The 27,815-nt window shown below is 44.5% G+C and overlaps 1 protein-coding gene across 1 annotated transcript in view; it reads right to left on the bottom strand.

Annotated features, from left to right (window-relative positions):
- Positions 1–6,475: 6,475 nt before the first annotated feature.
- The window catches only part of LOC126273250 (ankyrin-1-like), a gene marked incomplete at its 5' end in the record, with an annotated part of 44,470 nt that continues 23,130 nt past the window's right edge, over positions 6,476–27,815 (bottom strand). The window contains 3 exons of the mRNA XM_049976795.1: positions 6,476–7,125; positions 13,382–13,531; positions 15,905–15,998. Of these exons, the coding sequence (XP_049832752.1) occupies positions 6,546–7,125; positions 13,382–13,531; positions 15,905–15,998 (824 nt within the window). The remainder of the gene's footprint in view (positions 7,126–13,381; positions 13,532–15,904; positions 15,999–27,815) is intronic.

Genomic DNA, 27,815 nt, shown 5'->3' with positions numbered 1-27,815 from the left:
ACAGCCAGTCACATAATCTCCTTCTTCCCAGCACCCTTTTGGACGTTAGGTTACCCTACTACATCCACAGACTGCTCGTTTTATAACTCTGGCTATTCACTCTTGATATCTCATGCAACTCGTTCATGACTTATTTGCTCCAAACCGGAACTTTATCAGTACTCGCTGACACGAGATAACGTCAGTTAAATATGATGTACGAAGTCTACTCGTGTGTCAAGTACTAAGGAACGGCTCATATGGTTTCGTTAAGATAAACAGACTGGTAAGTTTATAATTAACCTATTATTAATTATTCTGATCTACCTACTTATTTTTCACCCCCAAAAAGGAAAGGTGTTTCACTGTCCACAGTTGAGAGCAGTGGGCACTAAGCGGTGGAGGATCGCCACTTAAAAGATATCGATGGCTAAAAAGACAGTGCCCAATCTGGAGTCTAGTTAAAATTACCTCCTCCCGACGACAAGGTTTGGGAGGAAGAGGTCCAAGCACAGGGAAGAGGTCTTATGTCCCGCAATTTATTATCGAGAAGTGCAGACCAATGTGTGTGCCATAAAAGAGCAACACGATGACATAAAACACTCTGTAGGCCGGAAAAGGGAATCATGCGAACAGCGGGCCGAGAAATAGAGACTGCAGCCTTTGCCGCTATATCGGCTGCCTCGTTCACATGAATACCAACCTGCCCTGGGATCCAGAGGAATGCCACACAGACGCCCCCTCCCCCCAAATGGAGCACTTAGAGGCAGTTCCGAAACCGGTGGACCGGAGAGTGGACAGGATGAAGAGCTTGAGGAGAGAGCTGAGCGAAGCCGAGCTTATAATATACTGTATCCGCTAATGGCGACGGAAGGATTGAACGGCCTTGAGAACAGCGTAAAGCACTGCAGTAAAAACCGAACACGGGTTGAGAAGCCGAAATCTAATAGGGATGTCGCTAACGATATAGACACTCCCAATACCAAAGGCGGTCTTTGAGCCACCAGTGTAAATAAATGTGGCATCGGCCATTTGTGCGTACAGAGCAGCAACTGCCCGACGATAAACTACAGGCGGAGCACTGTCCCTGGGAAGCTGGCGAAGGTCACGGAGAAGGCAGGTCCGGGGGCGAAGCCAAGTTGGAGCCGTAACCCTTTCTCAAGAAAGTTGTAGGAAAGTGGAAGGAAAGGGAATGTAGCAGTTGACGGAAGTGGACTCGCAGGGGTAGTAGATATGAAGGGCGACCTGAATACTCTAATTCCAATGAGGCGTTAAAGAAAAGGGCATGGGCTGGACGATCAGGCATGGAAGACAGATGGCTAGTGTAACGACTCAGGACAGCTCACCGAATGGGCAGCGGGGGTTCATCATTCTCGGCGTAAAGGCTCTCTATGAGGCTGGTGTAAAATCGCTACACGCAATCCACAGTGGTGGACAGAGTCTAGACGCCGCAGAATAGACGGCTTGCATCGTCCAAAGTCCAGTGCACTAAAGGGCGATACAGACATAGGAGGACCACTCGGTCCGCTTCCCAGGAGGAACCACTCAGAACATGGAGGGTGCTGAGGGATCGTAGACAGCCAGCCGAAAGATATGAAATGTGGGAAGACAAGCACAGTTTTCTGTGAAACCCAAATTCCAAGAATTTGGCGACGTCCGCGAACGGAAAGTCGACAGGGCTTATATGTGGGGAAGACAGGTAAAACTTCGTACAACGTTAAAAATTTACACAGATGGTCTTACAGGGAGAAAATCGGAAGCCGGTTTAGATGCTCCATGAGTGGAGGTGATCGAGACGTCCTTGAAAACTTCTTTCAAGAAGGCTCGTCCGTTGAGAGCTGTAGTAGATTGCAAAATCGTCACAAAGAGGGAGCCCGAGACACCAGGAAGGAGAAAAAATGGCTCTGAGCACTATGGGACTTAACAGCAGAGGTCATCAGTTCCCTAGACTTAGAACTACTTAAACCTAACTAACCTAAGGACATCACACACATCCATGCCCGAGACATGACTCGAACCTGCGATCGTAGCAGTAGCGCGGATCCGGACTGAAGCGCCTAGAACGGCTCGACCACAGCGGCCGGTGGGAAGGAGAAAATCGATAATTGTAATAATGGCGATAGAAAACAGTACAACACTTAGCACGGAGCCCTGGGGCACACCGTTTTCTTGGGAGGAAGTAAGCGATAGGGTAGTGTTCACGTGCACCTTAAATGTGCTCTCTGCCATAAATTGAAGTATGAAAAGTGGTAGCCAACCTCGAAAGCCCCAAGAGAACAGTGTGCGGAACATGTCTGTCCTCCAACAGTTATTGTATGCTCTCTCCAGATCAAAAAATACAGTTACCGTTTGGCATTTCCCGAGGAAACTGTTTATGATATAAGTGGAGAGAGCAACAAGATGATCAACTGCGGAACGGTGCTTTCGGAAAGCGCATTGGACAGGTTTTTAAAGATTTCGGGACTCCAGCCACCAGCCTAAACGGCAACTTACCATACGCTCCAAAACCTTACATACACTACTCGTGTGAGAGATGGGGTGATAGCTACAGGGGAGATCTTTGGCTTTTCCAGGTTTCGTAATAGGATTGACGACAGCTACCCGCCATTTTCTGGGAAAGGTACTGTCACTCCAAATTCGATTTTAAAGGTGAAGGAGGTAACGCAGACTACGGTTTGATAAATGCAGCAACATTTGGACGTGAATGCCATCTGGTCCTGGGGCAGAAGAGCGAGAGGAAGAGAGTTCATGTTGGAGTTCCCGCATAGAAAAAACGGTACTATAGCGTCTGCGATTTTGAGAGGAGAAAGCAGGATGTTGCACTTCCGCTGCTAGTTTCTTCAGGAAAAAGGTTGGCGAGTAATTTGAGGAATTCGAAATCTCAATGAGTTAGAAATTGCGACTGGGTCCACAAAGGTATCTTGCACGACGGTTAGCCCAAAGATCAGGGAGAAACTAGACGTGCCAGATAACTTTGGAATTGGATTCCAAACTACAGATGAGGGAGTGAAGGTGTTAGAGAAGCTGGTAAATAAGTCTCAGCTTGCCTTCTTGCTATCACGGATGATGGGACGACATCGCGCACATATAGAGGATACAGCTGGCCAACGTAGGATGATGGTGAAAAACACATATTGCGTCAAGGCAATTCTCGTTCCACCAAGGAACTTGTTGGAAGGGGGGGGGGGGGCGCCGGGGCAAAGGGGAGGTACGAGGTATTGAACATTCTGCGGCTGTAAGAATAACTTCCGTACTGTGAGAGACCTGATCGTCGATGCAAGGAAATTGACGGTCATTAAATGTTGCTAGAGAGGAGAAAAGTGTCCAATCGGCTTGGGAAAACTGCCAGCGTCTTGGGCACTTAGATGTCAGTTGTGGCTGTAATCGAAGGACACATGGGAAATGGTCACTTGAGTGTGTATCAGCTAGAGCAAACCATTCAAAGCGCTGAGCTAGCTGAACAGTAGGTCGATTTGGAGGCAGAGAAAATAGTAGTTTCCCCAGTGCTGAGGCAGACAAGATCCGCTTGGGGGAAGGGCTCAATCAATAGGGAGCCTCTCAGACAAGGACGCGGATATCCCAAGAGCGCGTGGTGGGCGTTGAAGTCCCCAACCAGCAAATAGGTGGGACCTGACCAAGGAGATGAAGGCGATCGGCTCTTGCCATTGGTGTGGACGATGGAATGTATATGGTACAAAGAGAGAAGGTGTATCCACAAAGGGAAAGACGAACAGCGACAGTTTGAAAGAAAGTGTGTAAGGGGATTGGGTGATAATGGATAGCATCATGGTGAAGAATCATGTCTCTCGTGTGCCAGAGCACCATAAACAGAGGATAGATCAAACTGGACTTATTGGAAATGAGGGAAGACGAAGCGATCATGGGGATGTAGCTTAGTTTCCTGAAGACATAAGACGACTGGGGAGTAGGATCGTAAGGGGATCGACAATTCATCCCGATTGGAGTGAATTCCGCAGATATTCCAATAGATAACTGATTTAAGGTTGATAGAAAAGGAAAATGTCACCACAGTTGCCGCCATCTCAACGACAGCTGAGAGCCGAGAGCCGATGGCGCGGAACAGCATTCAGCCAAATGCAGAATCCTGACCCATAGGCTGCTCAGGAGCAGCTCCTGCCGCCAGTGATCGGCTGCTTGATAGGCCGCCAGCCAGTGTGTCTCGGCGACATGGGAGACGGCCATCGGCGGCTACTGCTGGGTGGCGCTGTAGAAAAGATACACTATTGTGAAGAAGGATAGGAACTTAGTCTTATAAGCCTTCTTGGAAGAAGGACGCTGAGATGATGGAGAGGTCGAAGGTTCTGACGTCTAGGTATGTAAAAAATCTTCACTAGGCTCTTTCTTGGAGCCCGTGATTTAGCGGGAGCCGATGAAGACTGAGCCTTAGAGTGAACACGTAGTAGTGGGTTGAACGGGCGATTTTTGGGCTGGCCGATCTGACGACGGTATCGCTGAAGGTGAGATCGCAAGTCTGTTGGCTACCTGATTAGTGGTCGAGGAGAGGTGAGGACAGTGCTATATTTACCCGCTGGGAGTACAGTGGGCTTTCTACTGGCGAATAACATACGAGCAGCAGAGTTAGACACTTTCTCCTTCACTCGGATTTCCTGAATAACTCGTTCATCTCTAAAAATAAGGAAATCTCTAGAGAAGCAGCATGCGCGCTCATACAGTTGGTGCAACGAGGGGATGTAATGGCGAACTGAATTATCTCAGACCCCGCTTTAATGTTCGATGTAAGTTTAGCTCTGTCAAACATCAAGAAGAGAGTGCGGTTTGATACCAGTTCCTCTTCAACCCTTTTCAGGACTCGATGTACAGCCTTTACGCCCTAATCAGACAGGTAATTTTGAATGTCCTCATTGGATAATGTGTCAAGCCATCTTGTATAAATCACCCCACAAATGAATTTAAGGTGCGAGGTACTGCCACCCAGACAGAGAAGGTGTGTAGCAGTGTAATTTGAAGCAATTTATGTGCGTGCAGGGCACTCTCTGTTTCTAACAACAAGGTGCCATATCGTAATCGGGAACAAGACTTTACAGGACCTGCAGTTGCGTCAACACCTTTCTGAGCAATGGAAGGGTTGACTATGGAGAAGTCTTGACCTTCGTCAGACCGAGAAACAACTGAAAACTTTGGCACTGACGGAAGAATTGTCTGTGGCTGAGACTCATCTAGCTTTCTCTTGTGAGCAGAAGTTGTAGAAGAAACCATTGCGAAAGTATCCCGCATGATTAGTGGCGTCTCCGATGGTGCGCTCCTTCCTAGTGGGGGCCTTCTCTTAGGGCACTCCCGCCTTAAGTGATTGTTCACTCCTCACGTCACACCTCCCGAGAAACACGGAGGGACTAATCGGCACTTTCGGGAGGTACTAGCTCGGGTAATCACCTCTCCCTGGGCATGGCCTTTGCCAGGGGGTACATACATTTCCTACTTGTCTACCCGGGGCGGGGAATTACGCGTTACCCCGTCACTGGCAACGCTTGGGAACACGTGGTTCGGCCTTCAAGCACGCACAGGGAGGAAAGAAAGAGAAAGGGAGGAGCAAAGAAAAGGAAAGAAGAATTCCCAAACGCCGCAGCGGAGAAGGAGGCTCAAAATGGTTCTGAGCACTATGGGACTTAACTGCTGAGGTCATCAGTCCCCAAGAACTTAGAACTACTTAAACGTAACTAATCAAAGGACATCACACACATCCATGCCCGTGGCAGGATTCGAACCTGCGACCGTAGCGGTCGCGCGGTTCCAGACTGAAGCGCCTAGAACCGCTCGGCCACACCGGCCGGCTGGAGAAGAAGGTAAAGAGAAGATTGGATTTGGATTTCATAGAGGTAGAAGGAATGGATCTGGGTTGGGTTGGGCCTGATTTGGGGGAAGAGACCACACAGCAAGGTCATCAGTCTCATCGAAATAGGGAAGGATGAGGAAGGAAGTCGGCCATGCCCTGTCAAAGGAAGAAGAATCAAGACAAAGAGAAGAAGAGAAGGACAAAGTAAGGACAGAGGATTTCCAGTAAAGAGGTAAAAGGAGAGAAACCACGTCTTACAGAGTCAAGCGTCCATCTCCAGGTGTAGGTACAAAACAATACTCCCAAAGAGAGGGAAGAGGTAGGGAAGGGGAGGGGGAAGGATGGGGACCAGGGAGGGATGTGAAAGGGAAGGTACGCAGCCCGGAAAGGAAAGCTGCACGAGCTCGAGGTCCCGTGCTCGCCAAGCTCGTATCCACTAAAGAGTTGTGGACCCCCTGGGAGAATTTTCAAGTCATGAACAGCAGGAACTGCCAGAAGTAAATTGTTAGTCAGGTATATGACATGGCCTGGTGCACGCGCTATATTAATGAATATAACGCTTCTAATCTCACATCAGACTATTACACCTGTGAACTGTTTGCGAGTAGAAGAGAACACAGTGAAAACGTTGCATAGTGCCGTTCATTCATTGACTGCTGATTGATAGAAGGAATAACGTCCGGATTAACTTCTTTGTTATTTATTTTAAAAATAACTCCATTTTATTCCACAAATGTCCGTTGGACTGCTAGCTTCATTTTAGCATGTCTACCAGCTGCTGTTTGTCCTGCTCCCTGGCGAGGTCCAGCGGTGTGTTCCCCAGGTTGCTTCTGACCCCCTTGTCGGCCCCAGCCTCCAGCAGCGCGGCTGCTGTCTCAGCGAGGCCATTATATGCCGCTAAGTGGAGCGGCGTCCACCCTTCGTGATCCGTGGCGCTGTGGTTGGCGGAAAACGCCAACAGCAGCCGCACCACGGCTGTGTGTCCCTGCTCTGCTGCAGAGTGAAGTGGGGTCCTCCCATACGGAGTCCTGGCGTTGGGGTCGGCAGAAGCAGCCAGTAGCAGCCGCACCACAGCCGTATGGCCTCTCTCTGCGGCCAGGTGCAGAGGTGTGCTCTGCCCATCGCTTCTGGCGTCAACCTCTGCGCCGGCCTCCAGCAGACACTTCACCGAGTCAGTGTGTCCCCACTGTGCTGCCCAGTGTAGGGCGGTCTCCCCGATCTCGTCCCTCGCCCCCACGTTTGCTCCAGCCTCGAGCAGCGCTTGCAGATCCTCCACCGCCCCCTCCTCAGCCGCATAGATCAGTCTCGTGCCCTTCTCTTCTGAAGAAAGGTTCCTGCACAAAACACAGAAATATTCGCACTTTACTGCAAACGCACACACACCTGATAAATGGAAATATCATAAAAACAGACATATGGCAAATTCTCTGTAAGTAAATGTACCTTTCGATCACATCACTAGACAGTCATTTCCCCCTATTGAAGGAGATGCTTCATGCAGGTAATTCTAGCTTTCTGCGTAGAGTAATGGCTTCTGACTGTTGCAAACAGGACACACAAAGCTAATCACAAAGTGGTTCAAATGCCTCTGAGCACTATGGGACTTAACATCTGAGGTCATGAGTCCCATAGAACTTAGACCTACTAAAACCTAAATAACCTAAGGACATCACACACATCCATGCCCGAGGCAGGATTCGAACCTGCGACCGTAGCAGTCGCGCGGTTCCGGGCTGAAGCGCCTAGAACCGCTCGGCCACCGCTGCGGGCAAGCTAATCACATCTGGATGTGTTAAACAAATCTTCTGTAACAGCAACAGAAAATTTCAGTCCAGTTTTTCGATAATTTCTAGTCACAGCTTCGGAAAACAGAGAAACGTATCTGTTTGTCAGGAAACCGTTTATTCGAAATATTTCAGGTGTAGCAATGACACTAACTAGACTCCCCATTCCCTACACACAAACACATTTGCTAGTGAATAGATACGTGCTCACTGGTGCAGATAATTGTGCTTGCACAATACTAAGCATGTCCATGTACTACACACACAAAAACACTCTCTCTCTCTCTCTCTCTCTCTCTCTCTCTCTCTCTCTCTCTCTCTCTCTGTCTCTCTCTCTCTCTCACACACACACACACACACACACGAACAACACACACAGACGTTCTTGACCGAAATTTTTGTGGTTGCAATGTGTCTGACGACAAGTGCAAGACTTGGAGTTTGTGAAAATATACACTACTGGCTATTAAAATTGCTACACCAAGAAGAAATGCAGGTGATAAACGGGTATTCATTGGACAAATATATGATACTAGAACTGACATGTCATTACATTTTCACGCAAATTGGGTGCATAGATCCTGAGACATCAGTACCCAGAACCTATTTTGCGTGTGTTCTTGTCTTCCATGATTTTCAGCGGCATTGCTTGAGGTCCAGTGTTTGCGACTCCCCGCCGGTACTAGTGTCTGCTGTGGCGTTGTGGGACTTTAACCAGTCTTGAACATGTTGTCACGTCATATAAACCGACGTACCACTGTCTGCGTTTCGTTAGCGAATGCGAGGAGTTCTGCTAAATTATTTATTTTACAGATTACATATAGCTTTAGGAACTTATTAGATGTTACCTGGTCATTCTATTTTATTTTTTGAAGCATTAATTGAGGTTCACACTGCCACTTAACTTAAATCATGTTTTCCAGCGTGGGAACGTATGAGATCACAGTAACACCCTCTCCTCGGTTACGCTAAGCCGGTTCGTTCCATGAGCTGTGATTTTTCTATAGTTAATTTCCAATCCAACTGCTTAGACATACGATGATATAATTTGTTAGATTCTGCAAATGTTCTTTCTTACTGATCAGCAAACTGATATCATAAACATATTCCTGACACGTTATCTTCTCACTGGAGACCAGGAGAGAGGTGGTTCTGTGTCGTGTCTGCACTGTTTTTCGGCTTCTTCTTCCCACAGTCACAGTTATACAACTTTTAAAGCTTAAATATCGTCTTTTTCGACTGCAATGAAAGTCTTACTAATGCCAAAAGCGTTTCGCTTAATTTTAAAGCATCTTCACTGGTTATAATTTGTGTTAATTACTACACCATTCCTGTTGATCTACATATACGTGTTATATTTTAGCTCAATTCATTTCTGCTAACACAAAATATGTTCCCGTTTTTTGTTGTTGTGAAAAACTACTGCAATCTCGTCATTTCATGTGCTCTGTTTAGCTAGCATTTAGTTTTTATCGGTTTGTTCTTCATGTAAGAAAATTGTTTCTAATTGTGCTGCGTAAATATAGTTTTCCAGAACTCGTATTTTATGCTATTAATAAATTACAATTCTTTTGGTAGCCAATGATTTATTCGTCACTTCCCACTTCTCATGACGCGGTTCAGGACCGACATAAATCTGTGGTATAAAATTGCAGCTTTAGACGCAGTAGAGTTATTTCATTACAAAAATACAGTGAAGCTGAGATACATTCGTTGCATCGATATAAAGTATGTTGCCGTTTATAAACATTCCTTCATAACATCCGTACCCAAACTGACTAGTGCCATAAAAAGCATGTTAAAAGGAGCTGCACCAGGTGACATTACAAACATTGCGAAAATGCTAACTTTAAACGTAAACTGTATACATCCACAAGTAAAGTAGTTGCTTTAGTCATCTATGGTCTGTGATTTTTGATGTAACAGCTTTTATTCGTCGCCACAATCGTCTAACGTCCCCTAAGGAGCAAAATCCTCACATTCTTCGCCCTGCATACGATTTTTGCAATTAGTACCATGCCTGCGAAGTGAACACACGTTCTGCTCTACTGCCCGGTTTTATAAACCTCTAGAGATAGAGAACCAGTTTTTTGCTCTCTTTTTCAAATATTGTAGTAGTTCGTTTTATTTTCTGCTCTCACTCTTTTACTTCCTTCCCCGGTTACTGCCTTAACAATTTTCGGTTTTTAATAACGTTTTGGGTACTTCGTGCAAGTTCACTCTACTCTCTATATTGCTGTTTTTGCACTGTGATGTTTCCCTGTCTTGTTTATCGAGTCTAGACCTCTAATTTGTTTTCTACTTTTTTCTCTGTGCTAGTCTCTAATGAGGTATTATTAACTTCACATTTTAGTATCCGTTACGTAATAGAAATACTTCATCTACCTAACATATTTGATTGTGTTTTGGGGTATGCATGTTCCTGTGCCATTTTACATTCACAGGACTCATCCTTTTTTCGAACGCATTCCTCGATGTGTTCTGTATCTTTAATTTCTTCCCCGATATTTTCTTGTCGCTGATGATTAGAATATAATTTTTTTTGTCCACGATCTCACGTTACTTGTATGAGTAAGTATGGCAAATATCTGTGGGGATGTACTACGATGATAATAATATATAATATAGTATAATAATATAATATAGTATTTCTATTAAAATGATTTCAGCATAGGTGTCTGTGCCATATGATTGTGATAAACACTGGGTGAAATTCTGTCTACCTATGTAGGTTGTTGGGTTGTTTTGGGAAAGGAGACCAGACAGCGAGGTCATCGGTATCATCGGATTAGAGAAGGACGGGGAAGGGAGTTGGCCGCATCCTTTCAAAGGAACCATCCCGGCATTTGCCTGGAGCGATTTAGGGAAATCACGGAAAACCTAAATCAGGATGGCCGGACGCGGGATTGAACCGTCGTCCTCCTCCAGTGTTTAACCACTGCGCCATCACGAAATGTTCATTAGTCTAAAGGCCGCTAAACTTGACCATCCTAATTAATCAGCGCCTGCGCTCCTTAAATTACTCAAATCGAGAGACACGTTTTCCTAAGCTGACTGTAGTCTTACTTAACCCATTTTCGATGTTAAAATGCTTGTTTTACTCAGATATTTCCCCTTCTGTACTCTGCTATCCTTAATTACAAAGGCAGGTTGAATACACTCACAATTGCTGGTTCTGGGCCTGTCTTGTTCAGGTAGTAACTACATTGCTTAGAACACTAACTGCATTGGTAACGAAATGCAGTTGCAACTGCAACCCTATAAATACACTACCAAACGACGTTAATTATTTTGAAATGTTAAATATGGACGTCCATATGAGTCACTGATTTTCAAGTAGAAAAGTGAATTTTAACCTAGATTTCCGAAGCAGGTGCTCCGTGATAAATAAAAGAAAGCTGCACAGGGGATGCCTGCAAAACACTTCGACTCGACTACGCCCACAACACGATTTTCCGGACTTACTGCGAGCAGCGGTCATAACAGTCAGGCATCCTGAGCACACCTGCACACCAGATTCAACGTTGCACTGAGGCTCATGTATCTGTGGATGATTTCTGAGCGCTACCACCGAATGTTCTCACATACAGCTCTCCCAGTAAAGAAAACCACCACCTTCTACACACTCCATTCCAATAGTGCTGCTCTTCCTATAGACGCCGTTTGGAAAATAAAACATGTAAATGTAAGCGACGATGGAAGTTCGTTCCACGGATGGTCGTTTGGTGATCTATCTTATGGTTAAGACGACTGCTTGTCATAGGCAAGAAATGCTCGTTTGAGGCCCAGTATTGCACAATTTATAATGGTTACTATGTATGGAAGTGTCCAAAAAAGGAGTTTAAAGAAACGTATACAGAATTTACAAAACATTCAAACAGCCGCACCACAGCATGTCGTACTCATATTCCGGAATTGCGTATTACTTTTATTACAAATTTCTCACTTGTTATTCTTATTGATTCCTTGTTTCCCACTTATTATTGCATCATCATTTCTTTTTTGGTACCACCACAGACGTACACTGAAACTGTTTATTCACGTAAAATTTACATTTTGGAGAGCTGTAGTGCATGAATAACCGCTTTCCCACCCTTTTTCAGGAGGATTAATTTGGAAAATAGAACAGCATAATTGAAAGCTTAAATTGTGTCCAACACAACAGTACATTCACTATCTTTCGAAAAGGATTTCCTTTTATAGTATGTTCCCATATCATAGCATTGAGACTATCATCAATGTTTTGAACTGAATTTACACTGAGGCGACGAAAATCATGGGAAAGCGAAATGCACATATACAGATAGTGTTAGTATCGAGTGCACAGGGTATAAAACGGCAATGCAGTGGCGGACTTGTCATTTGTTCTTAGGTTATTCATGTGAAAAGGTTTCCCACGTGATTATGTCCACACGACGGAAATTAACAGACATTGAACGCGGAGGTAGAGGGGTGGAAACCTTTAGAGAATTCAATATTCCGAGATGTAAGGTGTTACGAGCTTGCAGAGAACACGAAATTTCATGACTTATCCTTCATCACGGGAAACGCATTGGCCGACGGCCTTCACTTCGAGGGTCCGCCTCGATAGCTGAATGGTCAGTGCCTTGGAAGGGGGCCCGAGTTCGATTCCCGGCTGGGTGTCGTGTTGTCTTCATCATCATCATCATCATCATCATCATCACCATTATCATATCATCCCCATCGACGGGCAAGTCACCGAAGTGGCGTCAACTCAAAAAACTTCCACCAGGCGACCGATCTACCCGATGGGAGGCCCTAGCCACACGACATTTCGTTTTCAACGGCCAATAGAAGCGGCATTTGTGTATAGTTGTCAGTGCTAACAGACAAGCAACGCTGCGTACACTTAACTGTATAAATGTGGGAGGTACGACGAACGAATTCGTTAGCACAGAGCAGCGAAATTGGGCGTTAACGGTTTGAAACAGCAGACGACCGACGCAAGTGCCTTTGCTAACTGCAGGACATCGCCTGCAGCGCCTCCCTTGGGCTGGTGAAGGTATCGTTTGGGCCTTAGACGACTGGAAAACCGTGGCCTGGTCAGATGAGTCTTCATTTCTATTGATAAGAGCTGATGGTAAGGTTCTAGTGAGGCGCTGACCCCACGAAACCGTGGTTCCACGTTATCGCCAAGGCACTGTGCAAGGTCATAGTGGCTTCATAATTGTGTGGGATTTGTTTCATCCAAGGGACTGGGTCCGCTGGTCCAAGTGAACAGATCATTGACTGTAAATGGTAATGTTAGGATAACTGGAGATCATGCGCATTCATTCATGGCCTTCATGTTCTCTAACAACAATGACATTTCTGCGGATGACAATGCGCCATACCAGAAAATTCTGCACAAGTCAACGGTTTGGTAACCCAGATCGCTAGACAGCAGTCCTATGGACTATTTATAGGACATAATGGAGAGGTCAGTTCGGGTAAAAAATTCTGCACCCATACTGTCGCAATTATGGACGGCTATGGAGGTAGCACCGCTCAGTATTTCTTTGGGGCAGTTCCAGCGACTTGTTGAGTTCATGCCACATAGAACTGCTGCACTACCGTGAGTGAAAGTAGGTCCGACGTGATGTTAGGAGGTATCCCATGACATCTGTAAGCTCAGTGTAAGTCACACTGTGAATTCAAAAAAAGGATGTTGAGAATCACTTTGATGCACTGCTACTCGAGCAACATAATTTATAAAAGGAACAACTTTTCCTAAAAACTAAGGTTCACACCATCCGTAAGTCTCGTATGAATGTTAAAAATTTGCTCATATAGTGGCAGAACTCACCGCAGGAGAGACACGGCAGTGGCATTAAGCGGACGGCTGCTGCAGGGAGCTGCGGGTGTGGCAACCGATGCAGGAGTCCGACTGTGGTCACCATGGTCGCTGTGCGACTGAGCGCTGGGGGTGGGCGTGCTGTCTCCAGTCGCTGGCGTGCTACACAGGGAGAGAGACAACGTGGGAATGCATATTCACACTGATACCAGGGGACAACCTACTACGGACAGTACCGCTTGTAAGTAGGCTGTTTAGGTTTTTATGTTGGTAACGCCACGTAGCGCTCTATATGAAAATCACTGACTGTGCTGTGTGAAGGCTGTGGCTCGTTTGCATTGTTGTTTACTATTGTAGTGTTGTGCAGCTGGATGTTAACAGCGCGTAGCATTGCGCAGTTGGAGGTGAGCCGCCAGCAGTGGTGGATGTGTAGCGTTGGGCAGCTGGATGTTAACAGCGCGTAGCGTTACGCAGATGGAGGTGAGCCGCCAGCAGTGATGGATGTGGGGAGAGAAATGGCGGAGTTTTGAGAGCGGATGATCTGGACGTGTGTCCATCAGAGACAGTAAATTTGTAAGACTGAATTCATGAACAGCTATATATATTATGACTTTTGAACACTATTAAGGTAAATACATTGTTTGTTCTCTATCAAAATCTTTCATTTGCTAACTATGCCTATCAGTACTTAGTGCCTTCAGTAGTTTGAATCTTTCATTTAGCTGGCAGTAGTGGCGCTCACTGTATTGCAGTAGTTCGAGTAACGAAGATTTTTGTGAGGTAAGTGATTTGTGAAAGGTATAGGATAATGTTAGTCAGGGCCATTCTTTTGTAGGGACTATTGAAAGTCAGATTGCGTTGCGTTAAAATATTGTGTGTCAGTTTAGTTTTGATCAGAATAGGTAAAGAGCGAAATGTCTGAGTACGTTCAGTTCTGCTTAGCTGTTTGAAAATCAAATAATGTAAGAGGTGTATCAGCACAGTAATTCATTAAGTTTCCTAAAGGGGACGTTACAGTGCTGGTGGTCGGGTTTGAACTGGCCAGCCGTAGCACCGCAGCCAGAGACGCTAACCACTATGTCACGCTACTTGCTACACAGTTTGTGGCCAATCACACAAATTGAAACACTGCTCGATAAACCGGTTTGATTTACATTGGCCAACGAGCATTCTTTGTGAATTGGCGGGCACTGAATATCACCTACTGCGCAGTGAAATGAATTTGTGAGTAAGGTCAGTAAAGTAGGCCAAGATTTTGTACATATACCTATACGCCAGGAAAGAATCTGAGATTGTCATTTCAGTAAAATTAAAAATTCTCTTTCTTTATTGCGCTTAGTGTTACCAAATATATCACGCTGCGATTAGAGTTCTTGGAACATGATTGAATCAATGCGACTGGAATTAAAGAAAAAGAAGCTGAAAAGACAATGGACAAAATATTTATCTGTAAAGACTCTTGAAATCGTGATTGCACGACTGTGAGCTGTGACAACTGCCCCTGAGGAGAAGGTGCAGGCTGATACCTGGTAACTAAAAGATAATCATTGGAAGGGTTCATCTGTTTGAAGAAAACCTTGACCAACTAGAGATATTCGCATGACACGCACCTTAGAATGCAGAAATGGTTAGCATTTGAATCATGTCGGTGCACGGGTTGAAGCTCGACACCGATATCACGGCGCAACACAACTTACTGCTGAAATGTGCTTGCGGCACTTTTTGTCGCCATGAACCGAAGGTAATGAATCAGTGTGACTTGAACAGATGTGCAGGTTGCCTGGCAGCCGCATACGCGAACAGTACTATCAAATCAGTGAATTTGAAAGAGGGCGAATAATTAGCACCAGAGAATGTGATGCAACCATCCGGGAAGTTGCTGCTCGTGTGGGACGAAGTGTTTCGGCAGTGCAAAGGGCGTGTGTGCCGGATGGTTCATGAGAGGCCATGGAACACGACGATATGGGTCAGGTCGCACCACCAGACCACCACCCGAGAAGATCGACACCCCATCCGAATGACATTGCAGGACTGATGTACTTCCTTATCGTCTCTGGCGCAGCAGTGAAACAGTATAACACAACGTACACAATCACGGGTGACAGTCTGCCGCGGTTTATTACGGTATGAGCTACGTGTGCGTCATCCACTTCTCCGTGTATCTCTGACGAATGAGCAGAAACATGATAGACGGCAATGGTGTATGGAACGACGCCGCTGGGGACAGGAGTGGCATCAGACAGTGTTTTCGGACGAATCCAGGTTCTTTTCATTTGGAAATGATGGCCGTATTTTGGTTGGCTAAAGACAGGGGCAGCGGCATCACAGTGACTGCATTAGCATAAGATAGACACAGTTAAATCTGAAGATTAGATGAAATGAGAATTCAACGAAATCATCGTGAGATCTCAGTAAATAGCTATCAGTGATGGTGTACCTTACAACACCGACACGTAAAGTGACGAACACTGTAGTCTTGGAAATACGCACTCGTAGAATTTGGCAACAGAGATGAGCGGCTTGCGTCGTGCTTACCTGGTTTCTGCTGGTGCCTGAGACAGCAGGGGGTTGCCTATGTCCAAAGATGAGGTCTGCCTGGTCCCCTGAATTGGCTCCGCTGTAAACGATTCTGAAACACAGTGCCACTGAGCAGACGTTTTCCATGACACAGTATCCTCTATACATGTTTTAACAACATGCACATCTGTGTCAAGCAAGAGTTGTTGTAAGTTATATTGAAGTAATATGATAATTATGGTTTGACAGTTCAGTTCTTACGACGCTATATGTTTACAAAGATTGTGCACATCTATCTAGACGTACTTGACAATGACGACAAATGCTAAAATAGTATGTCGTGAATGAAGACAGTTATTATAAACAGTTATTCTGGTGCATCTATCTGATAATTAGCTGTGTTCCTTTCCGAATAGTAATATTCTGACTTTTTTGGTTTGTAACATGTGTAAACTAATATACTTTCTTTAAGGAAACCAATCTTCGCTGACATCACGTGCCCAGTAATCAGTCTGGCCACTTTTCAGGCAGGTGCCTTAAGGTTCCCATTTCGGCTCGAATTCTGTCTGTCGTATGTACTTTAGTGAATGGCAAAGGTTGAAAATACCGCTTCAGTTGTAAAGTTCTTTTTATTTAGAACACGACCAGTTTTGGGCTCTTATATGACCGTCATCAGGTGTTGTACTAAAAATAAACAAGAGACCGGAGCGACTAGTCCGTCTGTTCACAACCTGAATTAGTGATTTACATTTGAAATGAATTAAAAAAAATACATGGAGAGTTACATGAAAAAGTTAAAAGTACATTTAAAGAAACACATTGAACAGAGACAGTAGAATTTCTGACTGTAAGCCAGCGACATAAAATTTGTGTATAAACCGTAAGGCACTACGAAGATTTTTCCCCTTCTACGAGTGGCATGTAAGTTTTTAGTTTGGTGGGGATATACATGGTGACGTGGAACAACACGCCACAGTCACGAGTTAACAGAACATACATATGTGCCACTCTTATTGAAAAGCATCTCGCTACTGGACAAAATGGAATGTAGCCAAACCTTACAGTCCACACTGTCACAAACTACTGTGCCAATTAATAGCTATCGGCGTTTTAAACATTTCCCTGAAAAATAAAAAAGGGCATCAGGTAATGGCACCCCTTTGACATTTGATACCCGAGAAATTGCTGTCGGAGCATGTGCTCTCTCTCTCTCTCTCTCTCTCTCTCTCTCTCTCTCTCAAGGAGCCACGTCCTGTCGTTTGTCACTGCTGGGTCTGTACGCACCATCAGTCACCGTCGGATCGAACCGCAGACAAATCCGCGTTTAGCTGGGAAACCTCCAAGCATCTCACTGCAGTATACTGGCGCACGTATGAACACCTTCCAAGCCAAATGGCTGAGAATCGATTCAGAAATACTACTGAAGTCAATAAATAATTGAGTAATTAATTTCTGGTCACGTGATGGTGATGTAGGGAGTATGAGGTGGGTACAGTAGCTCATCGGTCCCAGTTGCAGTCTGTCTCTGGAAGAAGAAGAAGAACCATGAAGCATCGCCAGCAGCAGTCGAGAGCGTCAGCTGCCTCTCCATCACAGAAGAAATATTAAAGTACGTATTAAGAAAAGGAATGTTGCTACTCAGCATATAGCGGAGATGCTGGATCCTTCCCACCAACACCAGCTTTCCTGAATGGCGCAGGTGGGAACATTCCCTGCAATGCACCCTACGTTCCCATAGCCCTACTGGCCTCAACCTTCGTTAGTCACTGTCCTCACCCATCCAACCCCCTCCCTGTTCCCATTCCAGTACTACACAGCCACACCCAGTCTTTTAATCTCGTTTTATTTCTCTGTTTTGCGCTACTTACTCCCTCCCCCCTCCGCACCCTCTCTCCTGCCCTCCGTCTAAACTGCAACACTTCACTGTCCACCACTCCCATCATACTATCCTTCCCCCTCCCCGCCCCAGCCCCCTTCATACCTCCACCCAGTCGCCACTCCCATAATGCACTGGTGCTGCTGCTCACAGTGTAGTTTCGCTCTCTGAGACCGCAGACGTGTGTGCAAGTTGAATCTTTTTATTGTTCATATCGTGACTTAACATCTCCGCTATATGGTGAGTAGCAACTTTCTTTCTCTCGTATTGTTACATTCCATCCTGGATTTTCCATTGTTTGATTAAAGTATGTATTCGTTACATATCGTTGCTACTATTACTGTATTGTGGTTCCTCCTCCTCCTCTTCTTTGTCATGTTTCATTTCTTTGTTCAACTGCACGTCATTGTCTGTGGTATCTTATTGTTTCTTCTTCATTGTTCAGCGACCTCTAGTGTCTAGTCCAGCAGCCACCACCACCAGCTTGTCGAAACTTGCAGCGAACTCTGGCCTATCAGGATCAGCAGCCGTAGCACCACCGTGGGATCCTGTTGTGCATCTGATCAGCGTGTTGGAGCAGGACAACGAACCGCCGTTATCCATCCCACTCATTGATTTAGGTACCCAGCAACTCCCCGACTCTTAGAAAAACTGTGCCGGGGTCCTAGACCACACGGTGTGATTCAGTACTCGTTTCCGACATATGCACTATCCCAGAACATTCCAGTGTTAGTGCAAGAACAGAGTGTTGATGTTGTGGATGAGAAGCTGCCAGTTCTTCCCGGTGCTCTACTGCTTTTCACTACAACTTATAATTTAACAGCTAATGGTTCAAAACGCTTAAATAAGGTATAGAAGCATCAGTGGACGGTAGGTGTTAATTTTAGCCTTTGACTATGCCTATTTAGGCAAGCTGTTATATATTTGTTGTAAAGAAGGCGTGGTTACTCACGCTGAAACCTAGGTAAACACCAGGTAGTTTGTGCAACCGAGGCGGATTTTTCATAATTATTTCAATGGATAGTGTCTGGTATCTTATGTAGAGATTGAAAATGCGTAGTGAAGTGTTTAAGTCCGGTTTACAGAGCTGAAATGGGTCGAAATGTGTTGTGAAGATGGCTGCATCAATCAACATATGACCTCCGTGTATTCTCCCGACATTTGCTGTGCTGGTCTAACGCTTTCCATAACATCGTTGTAGGATGGCGTTACACTCATGGTGAGATCTGGAGGTTGATACATTTTTCTGCAACGCACCACTACCACAAACTTAGTCTGTCTATGGACGGAGCTATCCCTTATGCTGGAAAGACTGAACCGTGGGTTGCCGTGTGTTCAAACTGTGTATAAGGAAATCGTGACGTGTCTCGATTCGTATAGTGTGAATGGAGACGATTTACAATAGTGTATCAAGACGGTGTCGAAAGAAGCAGCTAAAGGAACACCCATCAATTTGAGAGAAATACATGCTGAATTTAGTGCATACAAAAAACTATTATTTAGAAAATAACTTAAAAATATATCAGCTGTTTATATTCTTTACGTAATGCAGCCTATGTATCACTGGTGAAATGCAAATAAAATATATATAATTCCAAATCTTTTTTTTGTTTTTTCTTGTTTAATTACGCTGTCATCTTATAACGTAAGGTGTAGCCATTGTAGCTCACTCGGTAAAATGACTGTACTACACTGACTACACATATTGTTATTACAAGCGTCCATTTTTCTATAAAAGCCTACGGCACCACAAAACCTTACATAGTCCGTGTCATCGCCGGGTGGGTGAAGTATCAGGAATTTTTTGTAAGTGACTGGTCCTGTGATGGTTCGGAAGAAGTCCAGAAGAAAAAGAAGTATAATGAGGCACTCCTACTCGATAACACAAGAGCGATAATTGTAGGTCTGTCCAGCTGTGGTAAGGCAAATGTTCTCATGTCACTTTTAACACACTAAGATGGAATCTGCTTTGAGAATGTATGTATATTTTCAAAAACGCTGTTTCAACGCAAGTACCAACACCTGCAAAAGTTACTGCAGCGTGTTGATGGTGCAACATACATGACATTCAGTCAAAGAAGTCGCGTTCCCCCACCAGGAAGAGTAAAGCCAAACATAGTGTTCATGTCTGACGATGTCGTTATCGAAAATGAAGGTCAAATTCTACGATATTTATGTTTTGGTCGTCATATGGGCACTGAAGTATTTGATTTGAGTCAGAAATATTACAGAATACGGAAACAGTTGGTGAGGGATAATGCAAATCTCATTATAGCTTTGAAACATGACAATTCGAATCCAAAACACATTTACCAGGCACATGTAGGAACCGACATGTCATTCAGCGGTTTTGTAAAGATATGTGAGATTGTTGGAATCACGAACAGTATGGGTTTCTTGTTACTGGTAAGTCAAGGAAACTGAATGACGATACGTATAGTTGGAACTTCCAGAAGTATCTGTCTATGTAGCTATGAAAGAAGTGATGAGCATATCGGTATACATCACACCATGGACAAGTTCGCATCTATGTCAGAACATGAAGTTAAGGAGACGTATGCCCAGACAATTCTGAGACTGATCAACGAATTAGATGCTAGGCTTAAGAAACTAGATACGTACACTCACATCATTCTGAGAAAGAAAGTAAACGACTTAGCTGTAAAAGTTGATGAAACTGAAAAGAAAATACATGGCTTAAACTGTAAAGCATGGGCGAAAGCTATATAACATGCAATCTGTGAAGCACTACACTTAGTATATAAAAAGCAAAATGTCACTAAGTGCAAAATTATCGCTGCACGGAAGGCAGTTTGTTAGAAGTTACGGTTGCTGAGGTTAGGATAGTTGGATTGAGAGATGACACTGCGAGAAACATTGCAACCGGTCACTGAATCGAAGAACTCACTGCGACATTAAACAACGACGACGATGACGCTATTGCCAGATTCGTTAACCGTTATAGCAATGCTAAGACAGACAAAACATTCAGTGTCAGTGGCGAAAACCCATACATGTTGGGCACACAGCGTATAACTTTAAATGAAGTAACAATAAATTTGTAAAACATTCTCGGTTTACTTGCTGCGTCAGATCTGGAAAAAAATCTCAAGATTTCGACGATTACCTCCATCGTCATCGTCAGGAGCAACTGACTGTCTCCACTGCTGCTGTGGTAGCCTTTTTTAAAGCTCGTGGGCGGCTTCTGAGTGGTCGGCTTATGACTGGTCAGCGATTACGTACTGCTGTCGCTGACGGTCTCAACGTGTGCGCCGGTGGCGGCACCGCTTCCGTTGGAACGTAAACCTTGGAAGGAACGTCTCTGCTGCTTCTCTGCATCAAGCGCTCGTTTCCATGCACAGCTCAGATGGTATCCGCTATTGCGGTTGAAGATCTCTTGGCTCATTCTTATTTCAACAGCCTCCTTAATAACAGAATCCCAGTATGTGGAGGCATGAGACAGAATTTTTGTTTCCTCGAACAATGTTTTATGTTTTTTCGTGAGGCTGTACTTCGCAATTGGCAATTACTCCAGTTCTCTATTTTTAATATGGCGTTGGTGTTCTGCACAGCGGTCGGAAGCGGTACGAATCGTCTGACCTATATTATTGCTTCCACATTCCAGGGATCCTGAGGCCGAGATTGTCCTTAACAGGGCGCATCATCTTCTTAATTTTCTTAGGAGGACGAAAAATCGGTCTTTTCCTAATCTTCTGGAAATCGCGCCACATAAAGGAAGAACCGCAATCAGTGTTTCATCCTGTGAGTGTTCAGCATTTTCACTTTTTTAATTTTTTTTTTTATTTTTGAGGACGCTGACTTTATATCGCGTGCACTATAGCCATTAGCCATTCTTTCGGAACACGTACATCAGATGGTTAATCTCGGACCTTAAATGGTCCTCGTCAGAAAAAGTATTTGCTCTATATACCAACGTGTTCAAAACGGATCTCTTCTGGGCAGGATGATGGAAACTGTGTGCATTCAGGTATAAATCGGTGTGCGTCGGCTTACGGTGTACAGAGTGGCCAAGACGCCCGTGAGACGCCCATGAGACCTATTGTCAGTGCAATTGGTTCTTCAGGTGGCAAGAAGATATAAACGCATGATGGAAGTAGCAGCCATTGGAAGTACATGAAAAGGCTTGGTCTGTTCATAAACATAAACAAAAACAGGCCGTTAGCTATTCTATCGGACAGACCACATACAAGTACATTTCCGCTCAAATTTGTCAGGAAAAAAATTCTACATTGCAAAATTCCGTGGTGTGCTTATGCGGGATACATTACCAAAGACTACGTGGAAATCCGGAGAATGTGGAATCGCGAATTCAGATGTTGCTGGGGGACGAGGAACACACTGGGTGGCGTATGTTATCAAAAGTGCTAATACCGCCTACTATTTTGACTCATTTGGTGACCTGCAACCGCCAGAAGAGTTAACAACGATACTTCACCGACAGAAGACATGTGTTCTACAATTTTCGGCGCTTTAATACACGCCTCTGCGGACACCTATGCATCGTGTTCCTCGGAAAGTTTACGAAGAAGAATACATACATATATAAGGGCCGGCCGCGGTGGTCTCGCGGTTCTAGGCGTGCAGTCTAGAACCGACCGACTGCTACGGTCGCAGGTTCGAATCCTGCCTCGGGCATGGATGTGTGTGATGTTCTTAGGATAGTTAGGTTTAAGTAGTTCTAAGTTCTAGGGGACTGATGACCACAGCAGTTGAGTCCCATAGTGCTCAGAGCCATTTGAACCATTTGAACATATATAAGGAGATGCATCAAGCATCCACTCGTCAGTTGAGGTTCAGACATATGCAATGTCGTACAGTCTCGTATGACTTAAAAAAAAAAAAAACTATCGTCAGTATTACGTGCGAATTACGTCCCACCGATTGATTTAAGCAACAGGGATTGGAGTACTGCGCCGATTGGACTGGATACTTAACAACAGAATTCCGAATATCACAGACGCTAGTAATAAACTTCATCTGGAAATTAATAGTGAAAAATAAATTGTGGAATTAGAATCTGGCATTGACGACATAAACGAATTGTTGCAACAGTCTTTAAAAGGGAATGCGATGCGTGAAATCATCAATACACTTAAATCAGAAATAAAGACAAACTCGCACAAACAACGCCAACTTAGTATGGTGCAATTCGGAATATTCCGTTAAAAACACACACAGGGTTGGACTGCTCTCTTCACAATTAACATTATTCCACAATTGACGTAATCTTAATTTTGTATTACAATCGCGAATCCCTTGTGACGTACTAAGGTTATCCAATTCGCATACGTGCAACACAGAACACACATGTACGAGTAATACACTGTTCAAAGGGTGCTGCATAAGTTGATGAAAGCTGCAGTTCTTGCAGTCAGTACTGGCAAGCTATATTCTTCGCTACAAGAGCGTGCGCGTGACCGAACCGCGACGCGGGTGCTTCAGAACGTCGGGGTGCGATGTCCCAAACGAGAAAGTAGCCACGCTCGTGATGCTCTAGCAGTCCAACCATACACGTTTCTTTCACTTAGAACGTGTCATCTGAGTCAAAACAGTCCGTGTTATCATCCTGTAACCGTCCACAGAAATTCTATTATTGATCTCCCGACGCGACACACGAGGTCTAAATCGTAATCTTTGAGATAAGCATTAACATTGAGCCGTGAACGTTCATGTGAAATGTACAACGTGAATGGCAAACTTTTTTAATCATCTAACAATAAGTTGAGAAACATGTGCTACAGCTACGGCATTAACACAGCGCTATACGCACGCCCTACTCTTGCGCCATACACTTGCCAGAGATAAGCAACACAAAAGTGCGCTTACAAGTATACTGAACGAGGTTGGAACCACCAACCGGAGCTGACGCCGAGGCAAATTTTGAGAATCGATTTGTTCCTTTTGCAAATGATGTTAATTAGTTTGGAGTTAATGCTCAGCTACAGACACTATTTCCATGTTCACCGTTCGGATTATAGGTGGAAAAAAGGAGAGAACAACATTTCATAGGAGGTTTCTGAAGCACGCCACTTCTATGTTTTAAACTTGTACGAATCGATTAAAACCTTGCACTTGCGTAGGAAAAATAATCTCAAAACTAATACTCTTTAGCCAGGAATTTTTATCCTTTATCGAGATACTATGGTTCAAAATGGAGCTAATTGTAGCACGTAAAATTCATTCTTACGTGAACTGAGTGCACGAAAATGGTTTAAAGTGATTCAGATATACAAAAAACAAAAATTAATTTTACAAGGACACGGAAAACTCACTTTCAAAAGTCTAGTGTCATTCAGATTTTACACACAAAAAACAAGTGACTTAATTTCTTTCGCTTGCCATTTATGGTTCCAAACATGTGCAAAACGGTTCAAATGTTGTAAGATTGCAGTCACATATATATCATTAATGATCGACCTGTTCTTTTGTGAAAGCTTTACCCGTTGACACGATGTAGAAAATATGGTTCAAAACACAATAAAAAAAGACCTCTATCGAATCAGTCGTCTCCCGAATCAACAAAACTCTACATGATACGTGAATTGGAGTGGCAATCATTAAGACAAAGGCGTTTTTCGTTGCGACGGGACCTTCTCATGAAATTCCAAACACCAGTTTCCTCCTCCGATTGCCAAGAAGTTCTGTTGGCACCTACCTACATAGGGAGAAATGATCATCACGATAAAATAACAGAAATGAGGGTTCGCACAGAGAAATTTAAGTGCTCGTTTTTCCCGACCGTCTTTCGAGAGTAGAACGGTAGAGAGCCAGCTTGAAGGCTGTTCATTCAACCCTCCGCCAGGCACTTTATTGTGAACAGAAGAGAAATCACGTTGAAGTAGACGCAGGCTGTCAAATTGTTGTTGTTGTCGTCGTTGTCGTTGTTGTTGTCGTTGTTGTTGTTGTCTTCAGTCCTGAGACTGGTTTGATGCAGCTCTCCATGCTATTCTATCCTGTGCAAGCTGCTTCATCTCCCAGTACGTACAGCAGCCTACATCCTTCTGAATCTGGTCAGTGTATTCATCTCTTGGTCTCCCTCTACGATTTTTACCCTCCATGCTGCCCTCCAATACTAAATTGGTGATCCCTTGATGCCACAGCACATCTCCTACCAACCGATCCCTTCTTCTGGTCAAGTCGTGCCACAAACTCCTACCCAATTCTATTCAATACCTCCTCATTAGTTATGTGATCTACCCATCTAATCTTCAGCATTCTTTTGTAGCACTACATTTCGAAAGATTCTATCCTCTTCTTGTCCAAACTATTTATCGTCCATGTTTCACTTCCATACATGGCTACACATCATACAAATACTTTCAGAGAAGCCTTTCTGACACTTAAATCTATATTCGGTGTTAGCAAATTTCTCTTCTTCAACGCTTTCCTTGCCACTGCGAGTCTACATTTTATATCCTCTCTACTTCGAACATCGTCAGTTATTTTGCTCCCCAAATAGCTGAACTTAATTGCTGCTTTAAGTGTCTCATTTCCTAATCTAATTCCCTCTGTATCGCCTGATTACATTCTATTATCCTCGTTTTGATTTTGTTGTTGTTCATCTTATACCCTCCTTTCAAGACACTGTCCATTCCGTTCAACTGCTCTTCCAAGTTCTTTGCTATCTCTGACAGAATTACAATGTTACCGACGAACCTCAAAGTTTTTATTTCTTCTCCATGGATTTTCATACCTACTCAGAACTTTTCTTTTGTTTCCTGTATTGCTTGCTCAATATACAGATTGAATAACATCGGGGAGAGGCTACAACCCTGTCTCACTCCCTTACCAACCACTGCTTCCCTTTCATGCCCCTTGACTCTTATAACTGCTATCTGGGTTCCGTACAAATTGTAAATAGCCGTTCATTCCCTGTATTTTACCCCTGGCACTTTTAGAATTTGAAAGAGTGTATTCCAGTCAACATTGTCAAAAGCTTTCTCTACGCTATGTCCATCTAATCGCAAAATTAATATTTTTTTTTAAAATGTCGGTAGTCCCATATATCGATATTTAGAAAATATTACTATCGGCCATCGATGTACCGAAAATTATTATCAGTAGACCAATATATCGACGTACCTGCCTATATAAGAGATCGGCTACACGTTGTAAATATACTGCCAGTTCTAGAGGTGTTTGTTTAAGTATTGATTTATTATTAGATGTTCTGTAGATCAACAAGCTAGCACCCTGTCTACCCCCATTGGAACAAGAATTGAAAGGAAAATGATGCATGTTCACTAATTGCAATAAACACTTATTTAACAGTCGTCATGGAATGTAAATGGCACAATAAAAGCTATTCGGCAGGTCTGTCAGTCGGTTCCGTCACATAACGGATTTGTGCGTCGTACTTTTTGCCGGCTTTCCTATTTTTTCATTTCTGCCAACGTTCCGACCTAGTCAGAACTGCATGACTAAGCTGAGCGTTGCAGTTTCCGCTGGTAGGGCCAAGGACTGATTACGTCAGCATTTTCCCTCACACGCCTCCGCCCAACACGAAGACCAGTCCTGTCATTTAGATTTTTTTTTTTCATCGTTTTCAGCAATTATTTTTGAAAAATGCCGATGTAAAAAATAGCGTACTAGTTGCGTTAAAATGTTTATTTAACGCTACTAGTGTGATATTTCTTGACATCGGAAACCTTGTTATTCCATCCCCCCTCCCCCCCCCCCCCTCTCCGCAGTGCAATCAGAATACTTCTTTGTTCCTCCTATACTTGCTTCACACAGTCGAAGAGGAACACTGGACATGATGAAAGCTCAAAAAATAGTAAGACTCCTTCAGACAGTGAAAGTAAAATTATGTTCTACTACACCTTCAAAACAACAACTTCAAATATTTCCCGCAAATTGGCAAAAATATTATATAAATAAATATATCGGCACTCTAAAATGCATTTTGATATCGATATTTTATCACTAGCCCTAGTGAAAATTATGGCATAATAAAAGTTGGGAGCACAATGAAACATGTTCCCATGAAGCACACAATAGGCGAGTTACGGATGTATACGAGTGGAACTAGTTTTCGGCTTATCTGGCTGCTTCAAAGACTTTTAAATGAAACAATCTTGACATATCCGCAACGTTTTATTAGTTAAACGTACTTCCCAAAGTAGTGAACTATCACAGGCGGTAGATCTTGGCACACCAGCATCTTGCAAATTATAGGCTACAGTCCCTGATCCTGCGCAAAAAATTTACAAGATTTACCAGCCGTACTAAAGAATATACACTCCTGGAAATGGAAAAAAGAACACATTGACACCGGTGTGTCAGACCCACCATACTTGCTCCGGACACTGCGAGAGGGCTGTACAAGCAATGATCACACGCACGGCACAGCGGACACACCAGGAACCGCGGTGTTGGCCGTCGAATGGCGCTAGCTGCGGAGCATTTGTGCACCGTCGCCGTCAGTGTCAGCCAGTTTGCCGTGGCATACGGAGCTCCATCGCAGTCTTTAACACTGGTAGCATGCCGCGACAGCGTGGACGTGAACCGTATGTGCAGTTGACGGACTTTGAGCGAGGGCGTATAGTGGGCATGCGGGAGGCCGGGTGGACGTACCGCCGAATTGCTCAACACGTGGGGCGTGAGGTCTCCACAGTACATCGATGTTGTCGCCAGTGCACGGCGGAAGGTGCACGTGCCCGTCGACCTGGGACCGGACCGCAGCGACGCACGGATGCACGCCAAGACCGTAGGATCCTACGCAGTGCCGTAGGGGACCGCACCGCCACTTCCCAGCAAATTAGGGACACTGTTGCTCCTGGGGTATCGGCGAGGACCATTCGCAATCGTCTCCATGAAGCTGGGCTACGGTCCCGCACACCGTTAGGCCGTCTTCCGCTCACGCCCCAACATCGTGCAGCCCGCCTCCAGTGGTGTCACGACAGGCGTGAATGGAGGGACGAATGGAGACGTGTCGTCTTCAGAGATGAGAGTCGCTTCTGCCTTGGTGTCAATGATGGTCGTATGCGTGTTTGGCGCCGTTCAGGTGAGCGCCACATCAGGACTGTATAC

This window comes from Schistocerca gregaria, chromosome 5 (genome assembly GCF_023897955.1).
Source record: "Schistocerca gregaria isolate iqSchGreg1 chromosome 5, iqSchGreg1.2, whole genome shotgun sequence".
In the NCBI taxonomy this organism is placed as follows: Eukaryota; Metazoa; Arthropoda; class Insecta; order Orthoptera; family Acrididae; genus Schistocerca; species Schistocerca gregaria.
This window is presented reverse-complemented; position numbering and strand designations above follow the sequence as displayed.